This window comes from Dermacentor silvarum, chromosome 6 (assembly GCF_013339745.2).
Source record: "Dermacentor silvarum isolate Dsil-2018 chromosome 6, BIME_Dsil_1.4, whole genome shotgun sequence".
NCBI lineage: Eukaryota > Metazoa > Arthropoda > Arachnida > Ixodida > Ixodidae > Dermacentor > Dermacentor silvarum.
In genome coordinates, this window is record NC_051159.1 from 102945305 (window position 1) to 102967773 (window position 22469).

Below are 22469 nucleotides of genomic sequence, written 5' to 3' on the forward strand. Positions count from 1 at the left end.
ACCTGTTCTTCAACCAATTCGGCCTCAGGCTCATGAACTGGCTCTGGAACTGGCTCAGGAACTGGCTCAGGCTCTGGCTCAGGAACTGGCTCAGGCTCAGGAACTGCACAACAGAAACAGGACGTCACTCGCTCGGTTTGTGTCAGCTCATCTGCAAACCTAGCCATAATGCCAAATGCATCTGTGCAGCTATGAGGGCAAAATTTGCAAAGTAACTGCTTGTGAACAAAGCCTTAGGGACAGGAAAAAGATCAACACTAAACCAGTTGAGTAAAAAATGGTAAAGTATTATTTTCAGCACTCGATCATACCTACATTAATTTGATAAGATATATTATGTTGCTTACTAGTGGAGAAAAAAAAAAAAAAAAAAGAGAAAGCCCATACTTCTCGTTCTTGAATTTCACTCTGAAATGTTGGCACCTGTACATCAGTGTGACGGCAAAGATTTCAAAGTATTCTCTCATATTTGGGCAACTTTGGCACCGGGAAAGTTCTATAGACTTGTTAGGTTGTCTTTTACTCTTTTACGTCCTTTACATTTACTCGATCATTAATGATAAACAAGTAGATTGCAGTATAGACACCGTCAGAAGCTATGACGTCATGGTGCGACAACTTCAGGGTGGCATTGCCACTTGTAATTCATTTTTGCATCTTTTCTGGCTGACATAACCCCCTCTCATGGTAAGAGTGGTCACTTTGCTATCGTGCAATTGTAGTCCACTAATACAGCATAACTGACATTCCTGCTTATTGTCTACATTGATGAAAGGGCCACACAGAGAGCACACAAGCTCTGTACAAAGAGGAAACCTGCAGTCTTTCAGTTGAACAAACCAGAGGCAAGTTGGTCTGTGCAAGAGGCTTTCTGTCATGCAAAGCACACAACGCCGACAAAAATAAGGAAATCATTGCAGTGACTTTTTGTGGTTTACAACGCTATTAAGTAGAGCAGAGTAGAGCATCTGATATTTCACCACGAAAGTGCTTTTACGCACATAGGTGGTGGGGATGGCGGGAAAAAAGCTGTGGGACAGCAGCTCGACTAGCCACACCTTCTCTAGAAGACAGGCCGCAACACGGCACCGTACAAACAGTAAGAAATATGGAAAACACAATATAATCAAATAAATTTAACTTGGAAAATTCAGAATATATTCAAAGGAAACAAGTTGCGGTTTCCCTCGAAAGGCGATGCAGTGATCGCAATAGCAAAGTGTTAGACAATACAAATCAACGCGGTTCTTCATCCTTTGATTAAAAGGTCAGATATGCTGTATCTACGATGCATGCTGAAGGTATGCAGGATCGTTAACTGACAGCCAAATCCCATGAAGCGATAAGGGCAATAGGATGGCCGCTCGAACTAATCTACTTGCCAACCTCTCCAAACTCTGATATGGATGTGTTCGTTGCGAAAAGAGAACAGGTAGGCACTAAATTGCTCAACACTGTGCTTACTTTAAGATTCACTGGCAATGTTTCAAGCATTTGTACGTTGCTGGCCAGCGTGCATCTCGCGCTCATCAAAAACATTGACATTTACTCATAGCTGCTCGACACACTGCAGAAAGTGTGAAGAGCTCTTCATGTTTCAATACAATTGCAGCAGTGAAGAATAAATAGTAGTTGCCACAGTTGCGCTATGAAAACTGCACACTAAACCAAACCCACTCATGTTCCACACAACCTCTTTTAGCTCACTTAAGAGTAAACACTGCTACACATTGTTTTAAATTGCAGTAAAAACAAAACACTACCGTGAATGATACTCGTCATGGAAAAAAAAAACATTGCGTCACAGCTGCGACTTGCGGTGAATGACACAAGCAGTGCACAATTCCCCATGAGCCGTTCTCCCAACACTTCCTGCGTAGAAATGCTTGCCTCTCAAAGCAATGTGTCGTGTGTGAGTGTGACCCACATTATCCTGCACAATTATATGACACGGCGCTTGCAGTGGTGCAACAGCCATTTGAGCTTCTGGTGCAGGCAAAAATCTGATTTGGTGCAGTCTCCAAATACATCTGTATGCCACATATAATAGTCCATAAATATAACGGAGCCTGCTTTAGGTGCATCATGAGGCATTCGGGCTAAAAAATTACGAAACTAGTTTCAATAATATTAAATATAATTACTTTCCATGTGCGTATATCATGCCATAAGGCCGCTTCTACAATTTAGACTTGCGTTGTGCATTTGGCCAGCTTTAAATGAGAAAAAAAAAAAAAAAGTTTGCGGAACTTCAAGGGCATGTCAAGAAGACCACACCCGAGGAGGCACGTGACTAAATTGATGTTCGCGTGGAGACGTCCAGGTGTCTCTTGTAATGTGCACAATTTGTTTTGCATTACTGTGCCGTGAAACATCTGAAAGCTGATTAAATTAAAACTACAGAATTCGCTCTTTCGTTCGTGCAGGATTGCATTATGTCAGCAGTTGAATAGATGTATTACGAGAAGTTCTTAAAGTCACACCACCAAGAGCTGCGCTAATCAATCTGCGACTGGATATTATCCCAAGCTTCTTTTTGATCCAGCATCTTCCTCGAGTCAGCTCCGTGCCACGCTTTAGAAGAATACCGAACTGCAGCACGAACGGCACAAGCAAAACAGCAGTACAGCGACAGTACACTGCAACTTAAGCCAAAGGGAAATAGAAGTAGAAACGCGAAAACAGTAAATTGAGAACCAACAGCATCGGCTATAACTGTGGCCACTCCAGCGACTTCCAGGATTATGATGACAATGACGACGTACTTTAGGTTTTCAATACCAAGGCAGCAGCAACGCACGGATATTTTTGTTCTTGTACGTCATTTGGTGCAGGCTTGGCACAATTTTCCACTAAGATGTTCCTTTGGGGCAGGATGGCGCAAACTACCTCTCTTGGTGCAGTTTGGCAAAACTGGCGCAGCTGTTCCACCACTGCGCTTGCTGTCGCCGTTTCCATTTTGGAGTGCAAAACGATTTTCAGCAAAACAGATATCGGCAAATTGGTATCCTCAAAAGTGGTTTGCTGGACTCTTAGCAGTTGCCGCACCCTAAAACTTATCTCCTGGGCATTTCTTCTCGCTTCATTGATTGCATTAAAGCTTTAATGTCCTAAATGACACAAAATACAGAAACAATCCACATCAATCACTGGCATGCGTGGCGACTGCGACTGATTGCTTCATCTACACCCGTGTCCACTTCAAGGTGACACGGACCATTCAAGGAGGGACTTGATGATGTGACGGCAACTGGCCACTCGGCGACAAAGAGAAAAGGGGTTGCAATATTTTCAAAGTTCCAGTGACTTCCAAGATCACGTGTTTCATTTCGATCGCGCCTTGTCATCTATACCTATTGGTCACTCAGAGCTTTAAGTACCATGAATCTGTCTTGCTACACCTAAGTCATAGAATCATGCTGTGCATGCTGTTAGGGAGTTTTAGTATAGTGGAAAATGCTTACGTTGGCGTGCGACGCAACACTAACGTAAAGAAAGGCTGCACTCCGCGGTACAAGGCAGTGTTTTAGAATAGCGGAACGGAGCAAAACGATAACGCTAACGCAAATACACTTAGGGCACCATCTCGAGGCGGATACAGCAAACATGAGCAAACCCTCTCGTTAAGCCTACTCTGCCGCTAATCGAAAACGTATATCGAAAACAACGCCCATTTGTAACCTGTACGTCGCTGTCGAAGCATCATCACACAAATCTAAAGCAAACACAAGCATTAGTGGGGAACGTATAAGCCGAACAGTGCAGGTCGACGACTCGATAGATCTGAAGTGGACAGCTCTCGCTTCAACAGGCGCCGCCATCGTTCTCTATGTACGGAATCCCTTGCGTGTGTTAGCGTTGAACGCTATATTCCAGAAATAGCATACGTATGCAAGAGTTCTGGCTACGTTTACGTTCTGTGCAGTTTGCAGCACGCAACATTAACGCTAAATTCTTGCGTTTGCTGTTTTCCGCTATACTAAAACTCCCTATTATTCGTAGCTTGAGCTTATATTTGGCAGGACGCGTCTGAGCAGCTGGAAAGCATCACATTAGGCAGCGCCCTTGCAGTTGCTTATTAAATGTACGGTGGGAAGGGGAGCTTTCCCCTTAGAGTTCGTTATACTAGCTCTATGCCCTCACTCGTCACTGATATCTCCGAGATACGGCACGCAGGCAGCACATGGGCTCGTCCACGTAGATGGCCATGCTCAGCTACAGCCGGTCCCCCTAGCATACAATCGATCACATGACCTCTAAAATAAAGCGCACGGCAGGATGGCCCGCATCAAGCCTCCATCCTTCTCAGCTCACCCTCAAACCCGCTGCACATGGTGTGTAGTCCTCTCTTATTGCACTTGGAATTTATATAGAACAAACGGCGACGGGAAAAATTCACCTGGAGTGGCTATACAGTTGCTATCACAACGACAGTCCACTCACAGGAACATCTTCAGCAAAGTATTTTTGACACATGGCATAAACCTTCATGTGTCATGTTTATTAAGAGTAATTGGAAGACAGAAAACCAATGCTTGAAATTTATGATCATTTTAGTCCATGGTAATTGGTAAGTGTGACTGTCCTATCCCAGTGGCAGTGTACAAGACTTGCGTCCTGTCCTGAAATGCATACCACTGACAATAACGAGGTAGTCACTGCGATCACTTTTCACAATTTAAAAGGCACATAAGTCTGACTGCTCTATCCTAATGTCAATGTACCATGCCAAACATTAAAATGTGTGCACCCTCAAAACCCCGAGACAGGTGCACAGCCAGTGAAGCACAAGTCCTGAGAGTACCTCGACACACACTTAAACAGCTTGGTGATGCAGCAGGTTTACTTTTACAAAGACTCGGCATGTGAGGGTGACAGAGAATGAGGTCTTAGCAATAGAGCGTGCATTGCCTTAAAGCAGGGCATCATTCCAACCAGCTGTCAACATAAGCACTGGACAATTTGGTGATTGCAGAATAATAAACTGCGGTAGAGAAAACGGGCATGACAATGCAATTGCTCTCACTTCTGTGTTGCATTAGTACTACAGTTACTTAGCTCTACTTGACCAACTTTCAAACACGAGGCAAGCTAAATAAAGGTAGACAATTGTAGCACTTTGCAAACATGACAATCGGTGTTTTAGTGAGCAATGTGAGAAAAAAATGTCACAGTTTCGCCCTAAGGGCGAAGCAATGAATGCGATAGCAACACAGCAATGTCATATGAAGGTGAGCGGCTTTGGTAGCAATATGAATTGTAGTAAACATGAGCTGATTAAGTAAGCAGGTGTGCTGCGGCGTAAGTAGACCGACATGAAGAGAGACTCGATGACCACAAGAAGGCGCGTGTGAAACGGTGGTGTTGATGAGAAGCGCTTCCCGTGGGCAGCGCGTGCGAAGGGACACACCTGTAGCGCTGCACTGCCGATCCGGGCAGCATTGCTTGTGTAGCGTGCGTTGGAAAATGTGGCTCGACTATTACTAACTGAATGAACAAGCGTGGTGTGAGCGCGCACAAACAAACATGAATAGATCACACTGAATGACTGCAGACAACGACCGTCAAAACTCTGGCAGCAAGCGGATACGCCGCAGCGGCAAAGGTACGTGCGGTCTATCGCTTCAACGAAAACTGAGCGGCGAATGCACGGCGCATAAAGGTCAGAGCCGTGTGGAGATAAGAGACGGTGCGAGCGAGCGACGAGTGCGGTGCTGGCTTCCCGCTTCCTTGCTTGCGCGTGGGAGATTGAGTGCGTTCGCTCTCCGTGATAGCGCGCGTCCCCGCACGCTTCCGCTCGGGCATACGGCACGCGGCGAAGATTTTATCTATAGGGAACCTCACGGCGACGCCGACGGCAGAAATCCGGTTGAAGTGTCCATATAATTGCTATCGCAATAAAAAGAACGTGCCCTTGCTGTGCAATTTGAGGGAGAATAAAAGGTAGCTTCAAAGCCAAAATCATCTTTTACAGTTGTTAGTATAACGGTGCAGGACGCTGTACTTTTGCCTCTGGAATTCACATATGGATCGTGACTTGCAGTTATTTATTTTCTTACTTATAGGTTTACGGAGCTTACAGCCAAATACACTACAGAAATACTTGGACCAATACCATGAATCAATATGGTACTTTTTCCTTATTATAAAATCAGGAAGGCGTAAGAGTTGTGCACACATTGTTATCCACTTTGAAAATATAAAAGTGGGTGCTCATTAGATGCGGTAAATACTGCCAAATAATGCATTTCCTGCTTCTTGTTTTAGTTTGATCCGCTGGATAATTAAATTAATTCTGGTGGTCCCGTGAAGGTGGAATAAGTGGAATCAAAAGAGTTTGACTGTACTGGTACCCCAAGCGAAATTTGCCATGTTTACCGGCACATTAATAGCAGTGCCCGTTGCTTCCTAGAGAAACATGAACTCACCCATTTCTTCAGTGATCGTGGATGGCTCATCGTCATTTGGTTCCGGCAATATCCGGACTCGCTGCCATGGTACAAGCAGGCGGTCGGAAAGCAGCCCTGCAGAAGCCACTGACTCAATTGACTTTCAATTTAGCGGAAGCTTTCATGTCAGGAGTTATCTTAACTACAGAAAAATAAAAATATTTTCATAGAACTGACTTATTTTCTGAAGTGATTTTATGAAGGTTTGGTGCGTTTGAAGAAATGAATTAGAATTTACTGATAGCTTGAGAGCTGGCTATTTGCTTACTTGAATATAACTGAAAATCAAGTTCACACTCTAAAACTCTGCAATAAAAAACAATGCAAACAACAAAATAGAAAACAACAAAACAGTTCATCTCTTCAAGCGACCAAAACGACAACATTCAGCTCACAAAGGTAAAAAACTAACTGCGTGTGCAAAATGACATCCTTCACGGCACAGGATTTCTCGTGCCAAGACCTCTTCACTTGCAGGCTGTCTATTTGCGCACATTGATCACCGGGGCATTGTGAAAACGAAACTGCTGCACACCAAAATTTGGCTTGCGTAAATGAACGCTCACTGTATGCCAAGATAGAAGATAGTCCAGACATGTATTCCATGCCAAGACCGTGACGAAAAATCCCCCCAGGAACCCCTCACCATGAACCCCCTTCCACGGCAACCCTGGTCGGAAGTCGCTGTCGACCTACATGGGCCCCCTCAGTCGGGCGAACACCTACTTGTCATCACACATGAACACTCGCGCTTCCCAGTCTAGAGAGCTGGTGCAGTCGACCAAACTTTCACCCTTTTTCAGTTTACCAGATGTTGTGAAGTCTGACAATGCACCACCCTTTAACAGCAGGAACACGGCCTCTCTGCAACAGAGCTAAATTTCCACCAATGCAAAATAAGGCCCAAACAAATGGAACTGGAAAGCACTTCATAAAACGATTGTTCAGGCTAGTCCAGACAGCCCACCTTGAAGAAAATAACTGCATACCTTTCAGCTACAAACTCGCCTCACCACTGGGCGCTCGCCCCACAGCCTGATGTTCGGCACAGACGGAAACAAGTCCGCTCCTAAGCATGCTGCCACTCCATCAACAGCACGACAGAGGCAGATGCACTGTTTGCGCTGCCTACCGCGAGAGAGGTTGTGGACGTTTTGAGCTGTCACGTCGACTCGCAGGATGACGAGGCAGCCTTGGATGATTTACAGTTAAACTTGGATATAACGAAATTGAAAAATTCCCTAAAAATTTCTTTATAAAGAGGATTTCATTATATGCAGGTTCGGAACTAAAATTCGAAAAAGAAACGCTTAACGTATGTACTATCGCTCAAGATTTACTCCCAATACACTAAAGTTGCGATGAACAAAAAAGTCCCAGTTTCCCCCGAAAGACAAAGCATCGATTGCGACAGCAAATTAGCAGACAGCTATACGAAGTAAGGATAGTACAGTCAAGCCTCGTTAATACGTAGCCACTTAATGCGTAATTGCGGTTTAAACGTAGTCGCGAAGATTCCCCCACCCAGCCCCCATTGAACCCCACGTATTGGCTGACCACTTAAGCCGTAGTCGCTCATTGCCCGCCAAACAATTAGTGCGTGCTATTTTTCTTGTTCTACACGCACAGGCACAAAATCGGCAAAATCTCGTGTGCGCAGACGTTCGATTCTCGAGTTGCGACGCCCGGACGACAGTTGCGAGCGATAGTGAACTTAGAACATGGCCACCATGACGTATTTCCTGCTCGTACAGCTGTTGCCAATTGCCGCGCACAAAAGCATGGCCTTCGAGATAAGTTCCCGGTAACACGGAGAAGCTGCCGGTAGGGGGTGCGAAATCGCTGTCGCCGTCGGGAGTAGTAACAGCGCGGAAGCACATTTGTGCCGTTACCGTGGACGTCGCTTTGAGGTTCTGTGTAAAGTCCAAGCACGGCAACATCGTCGCCGTATGCGAGGCGAGGGTGAAGTGGGGGTTGGGCAGAAGCGCGCTTCCTCGCTAGGCACGGCGGAGGAGGCGAGAAAGGGAGGCGTTTACTTCGGTGGCAGCCGCCGTATCTTGAAAGCGATCTGCGATGTGGAAAAAGTGTGCACCCGCGCAGGCTTATCTTCAAAGCGAACTGCAGACAAGGTCTTGCGTTTCTTGGTCGAAACACTCGTCCTTGGAATGTCACACCAGGTACTGGATGTGTGGACGTGTGTCGTTTCACACAATTGCGAGGTGTCGGAAACGAAGAGCGAGCGACACGATGGCGTCGTGTACTGTCACCTAGTGCCAGGTTAGTGAAGCACAGAGGCTTGCTCAGTAACCAAAGAGTGGCGCTGCCATCGCGTTGAAAAAGTTTTTTTTTTCTTCGGCAACATCAACCGGAAAACGAGAGTGCTGGCTTGGCGGGCTAGGCCAGCTGCAGCAAGCGGCAGGATCAGGTTTGAATGAAGGGAGGGGGAAAGGTGACGCCCGCGACGGCAAGATCGCCGGGTCGAGGGATGCAGGCCCGCCTCGCACACGCGCGCTCGCTCTCCCCTCGCAGACGCTGTGAATTCAAGCGCGCCAAGCATGACACTGCCGCTTCGCATTCCGTCGCGGCGGAGACGGTGTTTCCGATTGCTGCTCGTGCAAAACTGACAAAATTTGGGGTGAAATCTACAGGATGTCAGCGGGGAAAATTCGTTATTTCGAGGGGGTCTCCCGCTGCCACTTCGTTACGTAGGTCTCAAATACATGTGCTTCTACGGAGTAATGGCGGGGAATAGAAAAACTTCGTTATATCCAGGAATTCGTTATATGCAGGTTTAACTGTAGTTTCATTGAAGCGCCGCGTAACGGCATCCTTTGCGTGGAAACAGCAAGCAAAAATCACGCAGTTCTTTTGAGAGGTAGGTTAACCAGGATTGGCATTTGTTGCATTTTGTTTTTGCACCATCTATGCTAGTCTTTATTCGAAAACTGCGAACTTTGTTTCAATTTCGTCACATCCAAGTTTGACAGTATAGTATTTACTAAGTATTCTTACCAATTCAAGTGTCTAGTTCCTGAAAGAGTGAATCTAACTTTGCTAACTGGTGGTTTTTTCACAGCTGCCCATCCAACACGTCAAGATAGTGCCTGTTTGCATTTTTCTCAACAATGCGTGCGTTGAGTGAAGTTGCTCTTCGATTATGTTTGAATGCACAAGCAAAACTGGCAAGCGCAAGCAATTATGAGTTCTGGGCATTGCTCAGCACGCTATATTTACTTGGAGTCCCAAACTTCGCGTGCACACGTTACTCGTGGATGCCTGAACGGCTGAAAAAAAGTGATAGTGAGCAAGGTCGTAACGAAGTGGTAGCCATGGTGCCGCAAAATTGCGAACAAATCCGGACCCTATTTCTCTTCCATCAGTAGTGCCAGAGTGTTTTGTTCAGTCGTGCCAAACAGTGTTTTGTTTAGTTTTCTATCGTACCTTTGACGGTAAATACTACTGTATAAAACCAGTAGTTAGCAGATTCTCATGCACACCGAACAGCGCACTTGCTTCATAGGCAACGAGCGTGCTTGGATGCACCATGTTTTCAAGAGTGCTTGCTTGTAACAGGTTATCCTCATTAGACTATACTAAGAATCTCAGCACAATCCCCGCATTGGTGTAGTAAACGATGTTTATTCTCCAGTGTGCCTGGCAATCAAACGTGACTGTCCAAGGCTGTCACAAGGACATCCTGGATTGCGCATGCATGCAGCTAAGAATTACAATACGCAGCTCACCCTAGTGGCAGCGAAAATGTCGGACAGTGCCTTGTTTCGTCATATGACTCCCACATTCAGAAAGTGCTTTTTCTGCTAGTAATAATAAATAAGCAACAAGGGGGGAAAAAAGCGAAAAAAAAAAAAAAAGTGGTAGGTGCATGGTTACTTTGCGAGAATTGGACATGGCGTAATCCTTAGGTTTAGTCAGTGCGCCTATAAGCAAAGCAGTGTGGCACGCTTCGACAATTGGAATGGCATGGCAGACAATCATATTTGTAAAATAACCTAATGGGATGAGTAAATTGTTTATTTGAAAATGTAGCAAACCAAAGCCTAAGAGAAGGATGGTAGCCTTTTTCACATGAGGGTGAGGGGAGGACTCGACTTGCATTGTGAGGTGGAGCACAGGAAAACCAAAAATGAGGGCATTTGCCCACCTCTGGTTATGACCACAGACATTTTGGTTTGCTGTTGCAGACACTCATACAACAATTACCCTGGATTCCATGTAGACTCTATATCAGTGATCCCATGCTGTGACAGCTATGGAGCCAACTAGTCCGGTCAATTTTGTGTTATGTATGCTTACAGTTTGTTCTAATTCATTAAACAAATGGTGTTAGAACATTACCAGGATAATCTAGAACAGAAAAATGAAAATTAAGGAACAATAACGAGTCGAGCGAAAAAAACATGACAACTCCTTCACATACTGAAGTGACAAAAAAATGAGCAAGACGATTCTATAGATGTATTTAATAGCTGAAAGTCAGCGTTGTTTGGTCGCATACAATTTTTTTATACGTGCTATTGCTATGACACAAAAGTTGTGGAAACCATCGAAGATAATTGTTGAAGTCAGCAAGAGCTTTCCTGGGGGAATGGTGCTGCATATCCTCATGCTATCCGTGAATCGCAAAGCCTTATGGGCAACCTTGCTGCTAACCACAATGCCAAATGATACCATGACACAGTGTACCTTCCTTTATAAACACAACAGCCACGGGCCACCTTGGCACATCCATTCGGGAGGATTGGCCAAGAATGGGCACTTAGCAATACCTAGTGGCCCAAGATCGTAGACGACTTGGGTCATTGAGTACAGTCCAATGTAGCTGAAAAAAAAAATTAAATAAAATGAAGAAGCTATCGCTACATAAAAAAGACTTGGCCAGGAAAGTGCAGCGAGGCAAGGCACAGGCACACCTCAAAACCACAAAGTCAAGGATGAGCTGTCAAAAAAAATACTACAGTGGTTTAAAGAGAACATTTGACAAAAGTTAAATCAGCGCTACACAACAGCTTGATGCTCATACGTACGACGGCCGGGCTGGCGAAAGAGCATCTCTACATCGTGCGCTGCGGACGGCCTCACGCGATCCTGCATCACAAGCATCGACACGTGAAATTAAAAAAACAATAGCAAATTAAGCATTGAGTTTGCAACTGAAATAAAAGTTTTCATGCTTTCGTAAACTTCTAATGGGGAATCTAAACTAAGCAAAATTGGCCTACTATGTACCACTCTAATAAGTATACCAATAATCTGTGAAAAGACCTTACACAACTTTCATGTACCATCTTCACGTAAGCTATGAACACATTATATGTATGCCTTGGACGATGGAACAGATACAGTTTACAAAACTGCTTTTGCTGCAGACCTACGAAACTTTGAAATCTGTGCTTCAATATTTTTCTAAATTTGCCTGCCTATATTTATCTATTTATTATTACCTACCTATTTTATCTAAATTTTTTTGAAATTTACTAACTGCTATCACGAAAAAACTTGCTGCCCTAAATATTCTTTCAATCGTCACTAGAATTTCGTTTTCTCACCCTAATGTAACTCCATCCCTCATTAAAATAACTTCAGCAGTGGTCTAACAATAGTTTGTCTATAAGCAAAGAAGAATCAAATGAACTAAGAGGCTATATTTCTATTTATCAAATTATGGGATTTTACATAGCAAACACCATGATCTGATTACGAGACACTCCGCAGTGGGGGAGGACTCCGGAATAATTTGGACCACTTGGGGTTCTTTAACCCACACCTAAATCTAAGTACATGGGTGTCGAAGTGCGACCGCCGTGGCCGGGATTTGATCCCGCGACCTCGTGCTTAGCAGCCCAACACCATAGCCACGAAGCAACGATGGCGGGTATATTTATATTTATTAACTACAACAGACAAGACAATGAAGCCAGGAAAGCATAGGTGAAGTCATGTTTTACTTTGATGAAACACCGAAATAATAAAAAAGAAAAAGTGGAGGCAATTTGTCTCGTTATTTCCACATTTTGCGCAGTTAATTTATTCTCTGCTTTCCTTGGCTTTATAGTACAGTAAAACCCTATTGATACGTTTTTCAAGGTAGCACGAAAAAAAATAAAAAATGTAACAGCCGGGAAAATGTAACTGAGGAAAGTCACCAATCGCCACAGCTATGTCAGAAACAGCTCTGAATGGCTGCCAGTACAGTTTAAATTAGATGTCTTAACTCTCATATTGCGACCGAGGACGGTGCGTGCGCGCATGTATAATTAAGGGACATGGACAATGTTTCGCAGTTAATTTCTTCTATGCTTTCCTTGGCTTCATAGTACATTAAATTAAAATAATTAATGTAGAATGGATTACTGGTGGACCATTAGAGTTACAGAATGGATACCAGGAGAAGGGAAGCGCAGTTGAGGACGGCAGAAAACTAGGTGAGGTGATGAAATAAGGAAATTTGCAAGCGCAAGTTGGTATCAGCTAGCGCAAGACAGGGGTAATTGAAGATCACAGGGAGAGGCCTTCGTCCTGCGGTGGACATAAATATAGGATGATGATGATGACAATGTTTCGTGACAGTGGCCCCTTTCAGTTCTTGATATGCTTGACCGAAATATTTTGCTTAAGCTTCACCACATAACACGGCTCCATTGCAGCGAAGCTGACTTAAGAGAACCAGTGATTATGCAATGCATATAAGACCTTTGCAGGCATTCGGTGGATCTGAGCTGTTGTGCGTGGTTCCCAGTAGGCTTCAACTGATGCACACTTTGCTTCGGGTGCTTCGCCAACTGCTTTGTGCACATGTGCAGCACCCGGCTTGTGCAACTTTGGCTCTTATTGCATGTGGTCACTCACTGCAAAACTCTGGTCTCATACTTGAAACTTTGGTTGCTAACTGCAAACTTCGGTCAATTGTTGCAATGTGTCAGTTGCTTGTTGCAATGCACAAGCTGGCTGCACCGCTATATTTACGTGACCACCACGTTGAAACGCAACATAAAATGCAGAAATATTACAGATGAGCGACGTATCAAGGTCAATATAATACATAGAAGTCAATGGGATTTATCAAAAACGCGACATAGCAGCTGGGAAAACGTAGAAGCGAGGAACGTATCAACGGGGTTCCACTGTATATGTTGAGCATGCCACGGTGACTAAGTGACTATGACATTCTGCTACACAGCATTAGGTCGCGGGTTCGACTCCCAGCCACAGGGCCACATTTTGATAGGGGTGGAATTCGAAAACGATCGTGTACTGCGCTTTGGATGCACATTAAGAACACTAGGTGATCATAATTATTCTGGAGACCCCTCCTCCTACTCCATCCCTCATAGCCCATTGTGCATTTTTGGAACATTAGGTCCTTTAATTTGATTGTCTTTTGTCTTCACATATGGCTGTTACTAAGACCGCGTCTCAGTTCCATAAGTATTTGAATAGGGAAGTCAGAGTCTATTCCAAATCTAAACTTTCTTTTCGAAATGTGACATAGTTAATGAAGCCAAAAAAAAAAAATAAACAGACATGGCATGAAAGGGATGGACACGGTCCCGTATCAATCCCTTTTCTATGTGCTGTGTCTGTTTCTTGCGCTCACTAACTATGCCAAGTATGCACCAAATGGGCCCTCAGGACGTCCTTTTAGGCTTTCTCTTCAACATTTTTTAAAAGTTGGTTGAACGACGATGGCGCCTGCCCACCAGCGCAGGAGGCGCAGCAACGCTGTCATGGAGGTTCTGCCGCAGGGTCTCCATGTCGATCTCCGTCTCCTCATCGATGATGACACGAGTGCGGCGGCGGCGGCGGCGCGCTGGCTCCCCAGACGGTGGTGACCTGGGCACCCGGCGCCTCCCTGCAGACACAGCACGGTCAAGCTACAGTCACGTGTAAACTCTCTCTACAGTAGGCGACAACCTAAACATACAGTGGCAAAAGCATGGACGTGGCTGCACATGGCTGTCAACGTGGCCCAGCGCATATTCAGCTTGTGCACCCTGTTTTAGAGGTAACATTACACGTGCGGAAAGACTGAGCGAGCTCATACGGTGTGGCATTGTATGATGTCTCCCCCACATTTCGTGTTCATAGTGTCTTCCACACAATCAGCCATGGGAGCGGAGTGGACGTGAAGGCATGGCTGGCTTTGCTTCATACTGCCATAGTCCCTCAATACATGTCACGAAACTCCGCCGTCACTCTGTGGGAGAGCTTGATATGTCGCATGAAGCCGCAGCGCTGCGGCGCCAGCGCAGCTGAGAGGACACCTTTCTCCGTGTTAAACCCGGCGAGACTGCAGATGCGGCCGGTGTGGGCTGTAAGTTTGGATGCATACTTTTTATTTGTATGTGTGTGTGTGCGTGCGCACGCGTGCGTGTGTGATTCTCAGTGCTTCCACTCTTGCGCCAAATGCGCCGAAGAGCATTTCCTGCGCCATCCTGATAAGAAAACGACGATTTTGCGCCAAAGTGCACCAAATTAGCAACCCCGCAAAATGTGAGCAGCCATAGTGGTCTGCAGACATGCGTGACGTGTTTGAACAGCGCCTCCAAAGAACCGCTAGTTTCACTGAAGCGGCTTTTAATAAATAGAGCTCGCTGTTATCTATATTTTTGTTTGCTGCTTGAAGTTTTCTAATCGCATGGCCGTGTAGCTGCTGCACTTTTTAATATAAAACTGAAGGTGCCCACTGGCGGCGCAATAGAAATGAATGAGGAAAGGCACGGGCCAGAGATGAGGCGCTGCACGCGGGGCCGTCGCGGGCTCATACACACTTCTTTTGTTGTTTGGTTGGTTGTCTTGACCGCGCGGCACCGTGCTAATTCATATCCTTCAGAGACAACTTCGGAAAGGACAGCTTGCACCGATGCAATGAAGGTAAGTCTTTTCTTTCCAATACGTCTTTAAAGGGGTGATTAAAAATATATTGATTTTTGGAAACTACTCACTTCGGCATCTTCAATGCCTAATCCACGCTGTATCAAAACGGTTTAGCTTAACACGTGTTTAAAGTGCTAAAAAAAATAGTGTCAGCAGAGACGACGAGAAAGAAGATCAAAATCGCGCAAGACACGTAAGTTCACAACAGAAGTGTCTCTCGACTTTCCAGTCTCCGTGCGCTGCCATTTTGGCAGCATTCAAAAGTTCATAGTTTCGCTTTTCCATTCCTGTCTTTCTGTTATGACCGCACCGTAAAAGTGCAAACAAAATAAAATTCAGAAGCCGGTATAACGGAGTTCGCGTTGCGTGCGGCCCTCCTATTGGTACAGCGCGCCGACATGAAGAGGCGTATTCCGATGTGCAAGCACGTTGCCGGCAGCGAGCTCGCCGGCTATGGCCTGCTTCTGCAACTTCGTTGACGCGCTGTTTTCTGATGTTTTATGTTTTGTAGGATCACATCGCGATCGTAAATAGCGGGAAAGCAGCACCCGTTTTAGATAGTACGAAACCGGGCTTCAGTATGGGAAGCAAAGTGCAAATCTTATCTGATGATAAACGGAAGGCGCGTATCGCAAGTATCAAACTAGTGGGTTACCGAAAAAGGGCCAATCATGTCGTGCTATCTTGTACCGCATCGGCAGTTAAGCGATAGCAAAGCAAAGCCCTGTGTCATCGAGTCGCGTACTGCGTGTCAGAGCGCAGACGTTACGCTGGTGCTATTTTCGATGGAGCGGCGCTTGTTCCCTCACCTCTCCGCACCTTCTCGCGTACACCCTGTTTTTGAGATAAGGTGCGTCTAATGTCACCGCTAGTAGAGACGGTGCATCGCAGTTATAGAGGCGCTCGACCTAAGTCCCGGGCCTTCGAGCGTGGCGAGTTTTGTGGTGCTGGTGAGGCACCACTCTGATGTATTAGCAGGTCGTCCGATGGGTTGATCGATCCCGTGGATGCGATGTATATCCGCAATTCTTAATTCGTTCGTGGTAACACGTTTTCCCGCATGAAATCTATTGTCACCTGTGTGGCTGATTCTACACTTTTGCTTATCTGTCGTCTGCTTCGGTTATTTATAACTTCCGATTCACATTTTAAGGTATGTAACAACTTGCTTTGTTCTGTTATGTATGCAGCTCGGCTCACGACCTTCAATCCTTCAGTATCAAGAAACTGACAGCAATTTCAATCCCATCAAGCTGTGGTGCCAGGCAGGCCCAAAAAATTCAGAAGCCAAGTGTGTCCTGTGCAATGTCGTGATTTCATGTGCGCAACATGGAACGTCTGCTGTCAAGAGACACGCATGTTCAAAAATGCACCTGAAAGCTGTAGAGCAGCACCGTGGTACTCATGGCAAGTTGGTGAGGCCGAAAACAGTCCAAGCAACACTGAACTTTGCTGGGAAGGCAACAGCATCATGTTCATTGAACGACAATGTCGCAAAGGCGGAAGCTTTGTTTGCCATTTCTTTAGCTGTGAAGGCAATACCTTTTACCTATGCAGAGACAGCAACCAAAACATTTCCAGCAATGTTTCCCGACTCGAGGATTGCTGAAAAGTTCTCATGCAGTCGAACAAAGGCCACATAATATTGGATGGACTAGGTCCCTACTTCAGGCGAAATGTCCTAGAGGAGGTTGGCTGGCCGGATGTTTACTACACAATCCAAACTGATGAAACGCCAAAGCCAGAACAACATGTCCAACAGCTAGACATCTTGCTGCGTTACTTTTCAAAGAGTCAGCAGAAAGTCGTCACTGAGCTGTCAACGAAAAGCTTCACAATATGTAGAAGCCAACATCTCAGCATCTATTTGCAATAAACAAATACAACAGGTTTGTTCTTTTCATTGAAATTAAGACTCAATTTTAAATTTCCCTTTGTATTTGCAGCGAGTGCAGCATTGCTTGTGTATTTTAAGTGTTGAAAAATAGCTTGTGTATGTCTAGCAGTGTGCATTTATTTGCTCCAAAGTGCTCCGAAATGTATGTAAAGGTGCTCTAAACTGCTCCAAAATTGAGATTTTCCTGCTCCAAAAATTGATCCAAATCTCTCTTCGTGAGTGGCACCACTGGATTCTACATTTGCTTCAAGTAAAGCTCACAATTTAAATACTATTGTATGTCGCCGTTCGCCAAGGAGGTATGGTACTGAGTGCAACAGACCGCCAATCCTCGTCACTCTGTTCGTGCGAATTAGAGATTAATAAGCGTAGTGGTGAGTCAGTCGGGCCTACGAATCCGTTAATGTTTTTACAGGGTATATTGGGCAACGAAAATCAGGTTTGAAAACTTTGTCGCCCACTTGGAATAATACACACGAAAACTAGCAAAGCTTGTGATACGTGAAAATGGCAATACTTTCCTTGAAGCAAGCATTTCATACACGGCTACGATCTGCCGATGTACCTTTTCCAAACTAATTCTGACGTTCTAGAACAGTTCATGGTACGTGCGATTAGAATCTGTCACCATCGCCTGAATGGCTCGAGTGCAATCGGAATTCGGTAACAGCACATGACCAGGTTGTCATTTACTGGCAACGCCACGCCGCTAATGTCTTATTCTTTGTACAGCGCATAAAAGTTTTTAATCAAAGCCAGTTGGGCCAACTAACGACAGATTTCTCGGTAAAAAGAATTCTATGCGCGTGGTCTGCCGACACATGGAGTCGCCAGCTGACTTTGAGATTGTTTACTTTTTGTACGTGCCTTGATTTCGGTTAGAAAAGACTCTCAGATGTTCAAGTTTTGATGCTGTAAGTGCTACGACAAAATAGAATGTAAATAAAGTCTAAAAAAAGCTGCAAAGTCTAAAAGAAACGTGACCAGAGAAGAAAAAGTAACGCCGCTCGGCTAGGCGGCCTTTCTTTTACTATGGCGCCCCTAGTGGAAGGCGCTGGCTCCATATTAAACTGAGGCGGGAGTTTCGTGACCAGAAAAAGATATTAAGGGACTACAGTACCGCCGAAGTGAAGATATCATTGACACGAGATGAAACCGTGTGTTTCGTCGCCGACTCTCAATTTCAACAAAATGACATTTCCTTTCTCATTCAAATGTTTTTTCTGATTGCCAAGTAATTCAGAAACTTTTGCGGCCCCTTCCATGTAAGAAAACTCTATCAGAAACTGTACTTAGTTGCATTAAACATTAAATTTCACTATAACAAAGCCAACTGCCAATGTTACCGACTTCGTTATATCGAGGTTTAAGTCCTTCCCTCATCCAGCCTATAACCACTTAGGATCCTCAGCCGATTATGGGAGAAGGGGCTTTAAACAGTTGTGCAAGAAAAGCAGTTGTCCTGACGAAGATGAGCCTCCTTGTCAGAATGCTGGCCACAAGCTGATGCTTTCCCAGTTCGGCTACTGTTAATCTCAAGTTTCCACGTTTTTCCGAATTCCCTTCGTTTGGCTTGGACTTATGAAGTAAAACTATCTCCATAATGCCATTATTCATAATGTCATTGAGATGGCTCTGCTGCCTGTGTTAATAATGCTGTACTGCAAAATGGTTGATAGTTGGGCTTGCTGGCATGATGACATAATGTGGCAAACAGTCGTGGCAAAGACAAGAGGTGGACAACACTGACTCTGTGCTGTCCCTTTTTTTGTCCCACATCCGCACTGTCAATGACATGTTACGCTGTACTGTGCTGTGTGGCTTGCGAACTAACTTGGTCTTGGGACGGGAGCCACTGCAGGGCTCGGTGCCCGCGGAGGCTGTGCTGCAGCATCGACGTCTGGCTGGACTGGAGGAGCGATAGCAGCCGTGGGCAGCTCGCCCTCGGAAACAACGGGCACGGCCTCCTCCAACTCGTCCTCGGCCGTCCTCCGTTCCGGCTCGGCTACGGCTGGCGGCTCAGTCGGCCCTGCGTCACTGGCCTCAATCGGCTCCCCCACAGCAGGCTCTTCCGGTCTCGGTGACTGGCTGCTGTGACGATCCGTCCGAGGAAGAGGGGGTGTCCTGCTTTCAGCCCTAGAAGAGACAGTCATTATTTTTCAGGTTACACTTTGGTCCTCTTGCTGGTATGTTCCTAGAACTATTTAACATTATATATCTGAATGTAGTTATGTAACCTGTGCAAGAAACGTTCTACATCTTTGTTCGTATGAACTCATTTTGTGCTTTCTAATTTCAGACCCCCAATTACACAGCCTCAGGATGTGGGCCTAATCAGTCTTGAATATTATGTATAATAAAACCCGGAAAAAAAACTTTTATTTCGTGTTAAAGGGACACTAAAGAGAAATATCAAATGAGTTTAGATTGATTAAGTTGTTTTTGAAAACGCTATATCCGTTGATTTCACCATAGGAGGTTGATTATCGAAACAGAAAAATGAAGCTCAAAGCTCCCCATTGGTCATCAGAGGCTGTATTCTGAAACGAACCACTTCACTGATACTATCACCTAGGCGATAGTCACGTTCAGTAATTTAACCTGCTGCTTATCCGTGACATCAGCATGCACCATCAACACGCACTCTCGAACGCTTCACAACACACGAGAAAATGCACCGTGCGGGTGCAGAGTGGCTAGAGTGTGTTGTTTTTGAGTGCACTGCCCACAGTACTACGCAGACGTTTATTACGGGAGCACCCAACAACACCGTGACGACAATTTGACGTAGACCGGAACTGTTAGATGGCACTATTTCTTTTCCGGTTTCGCTAAAACAGCCAATCAACGCGCGCCGTTGGCGGAGGTGTGGCCAAGGCGATAGTATTGCCGAAGTGGATCGTTTCAGAATACGGCCCCAGAAAAGGTACCACACTGCAGTGGCATGGGGGCAGTGCCATCGCCCACTTTGCTCATCTGTGCCTTAGCGGAGGTCTTCACCACACAGGGATGGAAGCGACCAAGGAAGTTTTGGAGCAGCTCTGGAAGCAGCAAATTTGGCACTTTGGAGCAGCTCGGTAAAGGTCAATATCAGTGAAATACAAGCAGATGAAGAAAAGGTGTTCTTTATTAAACTTTGCAGCGGACTGTAAGGGTACGGCCACGCTAGCGGCAAAGGCGGCAGGAATTGGGGATTTTGCGGCGTGCCGCGCAAAATGGGTCTCGGACCCAATTCTGCGGCAAGTGCTGCATGCCGCGAGATGAATGACCAATCAAGAGCGACGAGGGTGACGTCACGGAACCATGGCGTACAAACGCGCCAGCTGTGGACGAAGACGACGACGCTCGAACGCAATCATATGGTTCGCATAAATGCATGTTCTGCAAGCGTGGCTGTATAGCCTAGTAGTCACGACGCTCGCCTTGGGACCGGGGGTACGTGGGTTCGAATCCTGCCTTGGCAAGAAAGTTTATTTAATTTTCTTTCTTGGTAGTTTCTTGATACGCACCACAAATTATGGCTGGCTTAAACAGCTTCGCTGTTAAAAAAAGTATTCACGAATCCTAGGTTGCTTTAAATGCTGTTATCGGCCATTGCTCGACATCCTCCAAAACTTCTACATTGACCTCTACGTAAATTTATAAAGTTAGCTAATTATATGTATTCGTGCCCAACGAACAAGAAATACTCGCATTGACCACCATGAAGACACACTCATCAAGATACAGTGAATGCAGTTCGTGTGGTGCCCTTTGGTAATTATTAATTCTTCACGACCTTCAATTAAGATTGCAAAATATTGCAGAATAAATGTAAAGTTACTTCCCTGGTCATTGCAGGTTGGCCAGTATTTCACATCGCTTGCTGTCAAAAAATAACAAAAAACTAAGATATCTTTAAAACAATAAAAGGATAAAAATGTTCACAGGGTTTCTGATCTGTGTCCCCGACCAATATTTTGAATAAGTCGATTATTCAGGCCAAGGTTGACTAAATAAGACTGCTAAGGGTGACTAAATTCAAAAATTACATCCTTGGCTTGTGTGTGGCCATGCAGAAAATAATGTAGCTTGAGCGCAAACTTGAGTGATGACTGCAGTTTCCATTGAATATTTGTGGGCGAGAAGTTTCATGGGGAAAGGTCGTTTGCCAGCATACCACACATGCAAAATAGATTTATTATGTGACATGCACAGTGTTCGCGCATTAGTCAATGCAGATGTACTAATATGGCGCAAAAGCGAGTGCTAAAATGTATAACGAAATTGATGAGCTACACACTCGGCAGACTACACAACCTTATTCATTCAGCATGGCTTTCCTTCCCCACCGCCCCACGAATGAAATGAGCACCAGTCCAAATCATCTTTAGCTCGTCGGCGTTTACGAAAACGCGCAACCCTCATATAAAACATTCATAATGCATTGTATAGCACAAAACAGTTTTCATTTTCTTGTGGCCTAGGTGCAATTATGCCACCTAACACACCCACACTCCAAGGACGTCGATGCTGAAACGGATTGCTTAGGCTGGGATTGCAGGGCTAAGCACTAGACAATGCACGTGCGTCAATGGGTGTGTGGTTGCCACTGAACATGCACACCCTGCTAAATTTAATGACTTCATTCGAAATTAGTGTTGTGGCGCAGGTTGGCGAAGCTCGATGGTTTGGCGCAAGATGGCACAATTGGCTTCCATACCTTCCATACCCGACCAAACTTCGTGGTTGCTTCTTGAACCGCGTGACCACTCTTGGCAAATGGAAATAAACATGCACTTCTGCTCCCGGCGGGAGTACATGCAGTATACTGGCTCTAGTCTACGCTGCTTCATGTAATGTGTGCAACAAAACACTCGGACAAAATCAACTTGTCCATGGCATTGCAATAAAACAAGTACAGTAAAAGCTCGTTAATTCGAATTTCGCGGGGACGCCCAATGAGTTCAAATTAAACAGAAATTCGAACTAACGAAATTCATTGAAAAAACAGCAGGAATTGAGACTGGGTTGTTGGAAAATCACTCAAAATATTTACTTGCGAAAATAATCCGTGATCACTGTCTGTTTCTCTTCTTTGAATGCGATCGCCATAGCCTTGTTTTCCAACGCGCGAGCGTGGCAGAAAGCATCCTCTGCGTCTTCCTCGAAGCTGAAGAATAGACGCGCGACACGCATAGCCTCCATTAGTTCCAAAGCTGAGGGCCACGTGGGTGCATCATCCTCTT

The 22469-nt window shown here is 45.3% G+C and overlaps 1 protein-coding gene across 3 annotated transcripts in view; it reads right to left on the reverse strand.

The window, feature by feature from the left end:
* LOC119455800 (meiotic recombination protein REC8 homolog) overlaps positions 1–22469 on the reverse strand; it is a 92593-nt gene that overhangs the window by 31960 nt on the left and 38164 nt on the right. The window contains exons 9-13 of one of the 3 annotated variants that reach the window (XM_049669328.1): positions 19076–19377; positions 14168–14319; positions 11495–11555; positions 6429–6524; positions 3–73 (exon numbers count right to left, since the gene is read on the reverse strand). In XM_049669328.1, the coding sequence (XP_049525285.1) occupies positions 3–73; positions 6429–6524; positions 11495–11555; positions 14168–14319; positions 19076–19377 (682 nt within the window). Of the gene's footprint in view, positions 1–2; positions 104–6428; positions 6525–11494; positions 11556–14167; positions 14320–19075; positions 19378–22469 lie in introns of all 3 variants that reach the window. The other 2 variants (XM_037717270.2, XM_037717269.2) reach the window with 2 other exon arrangements.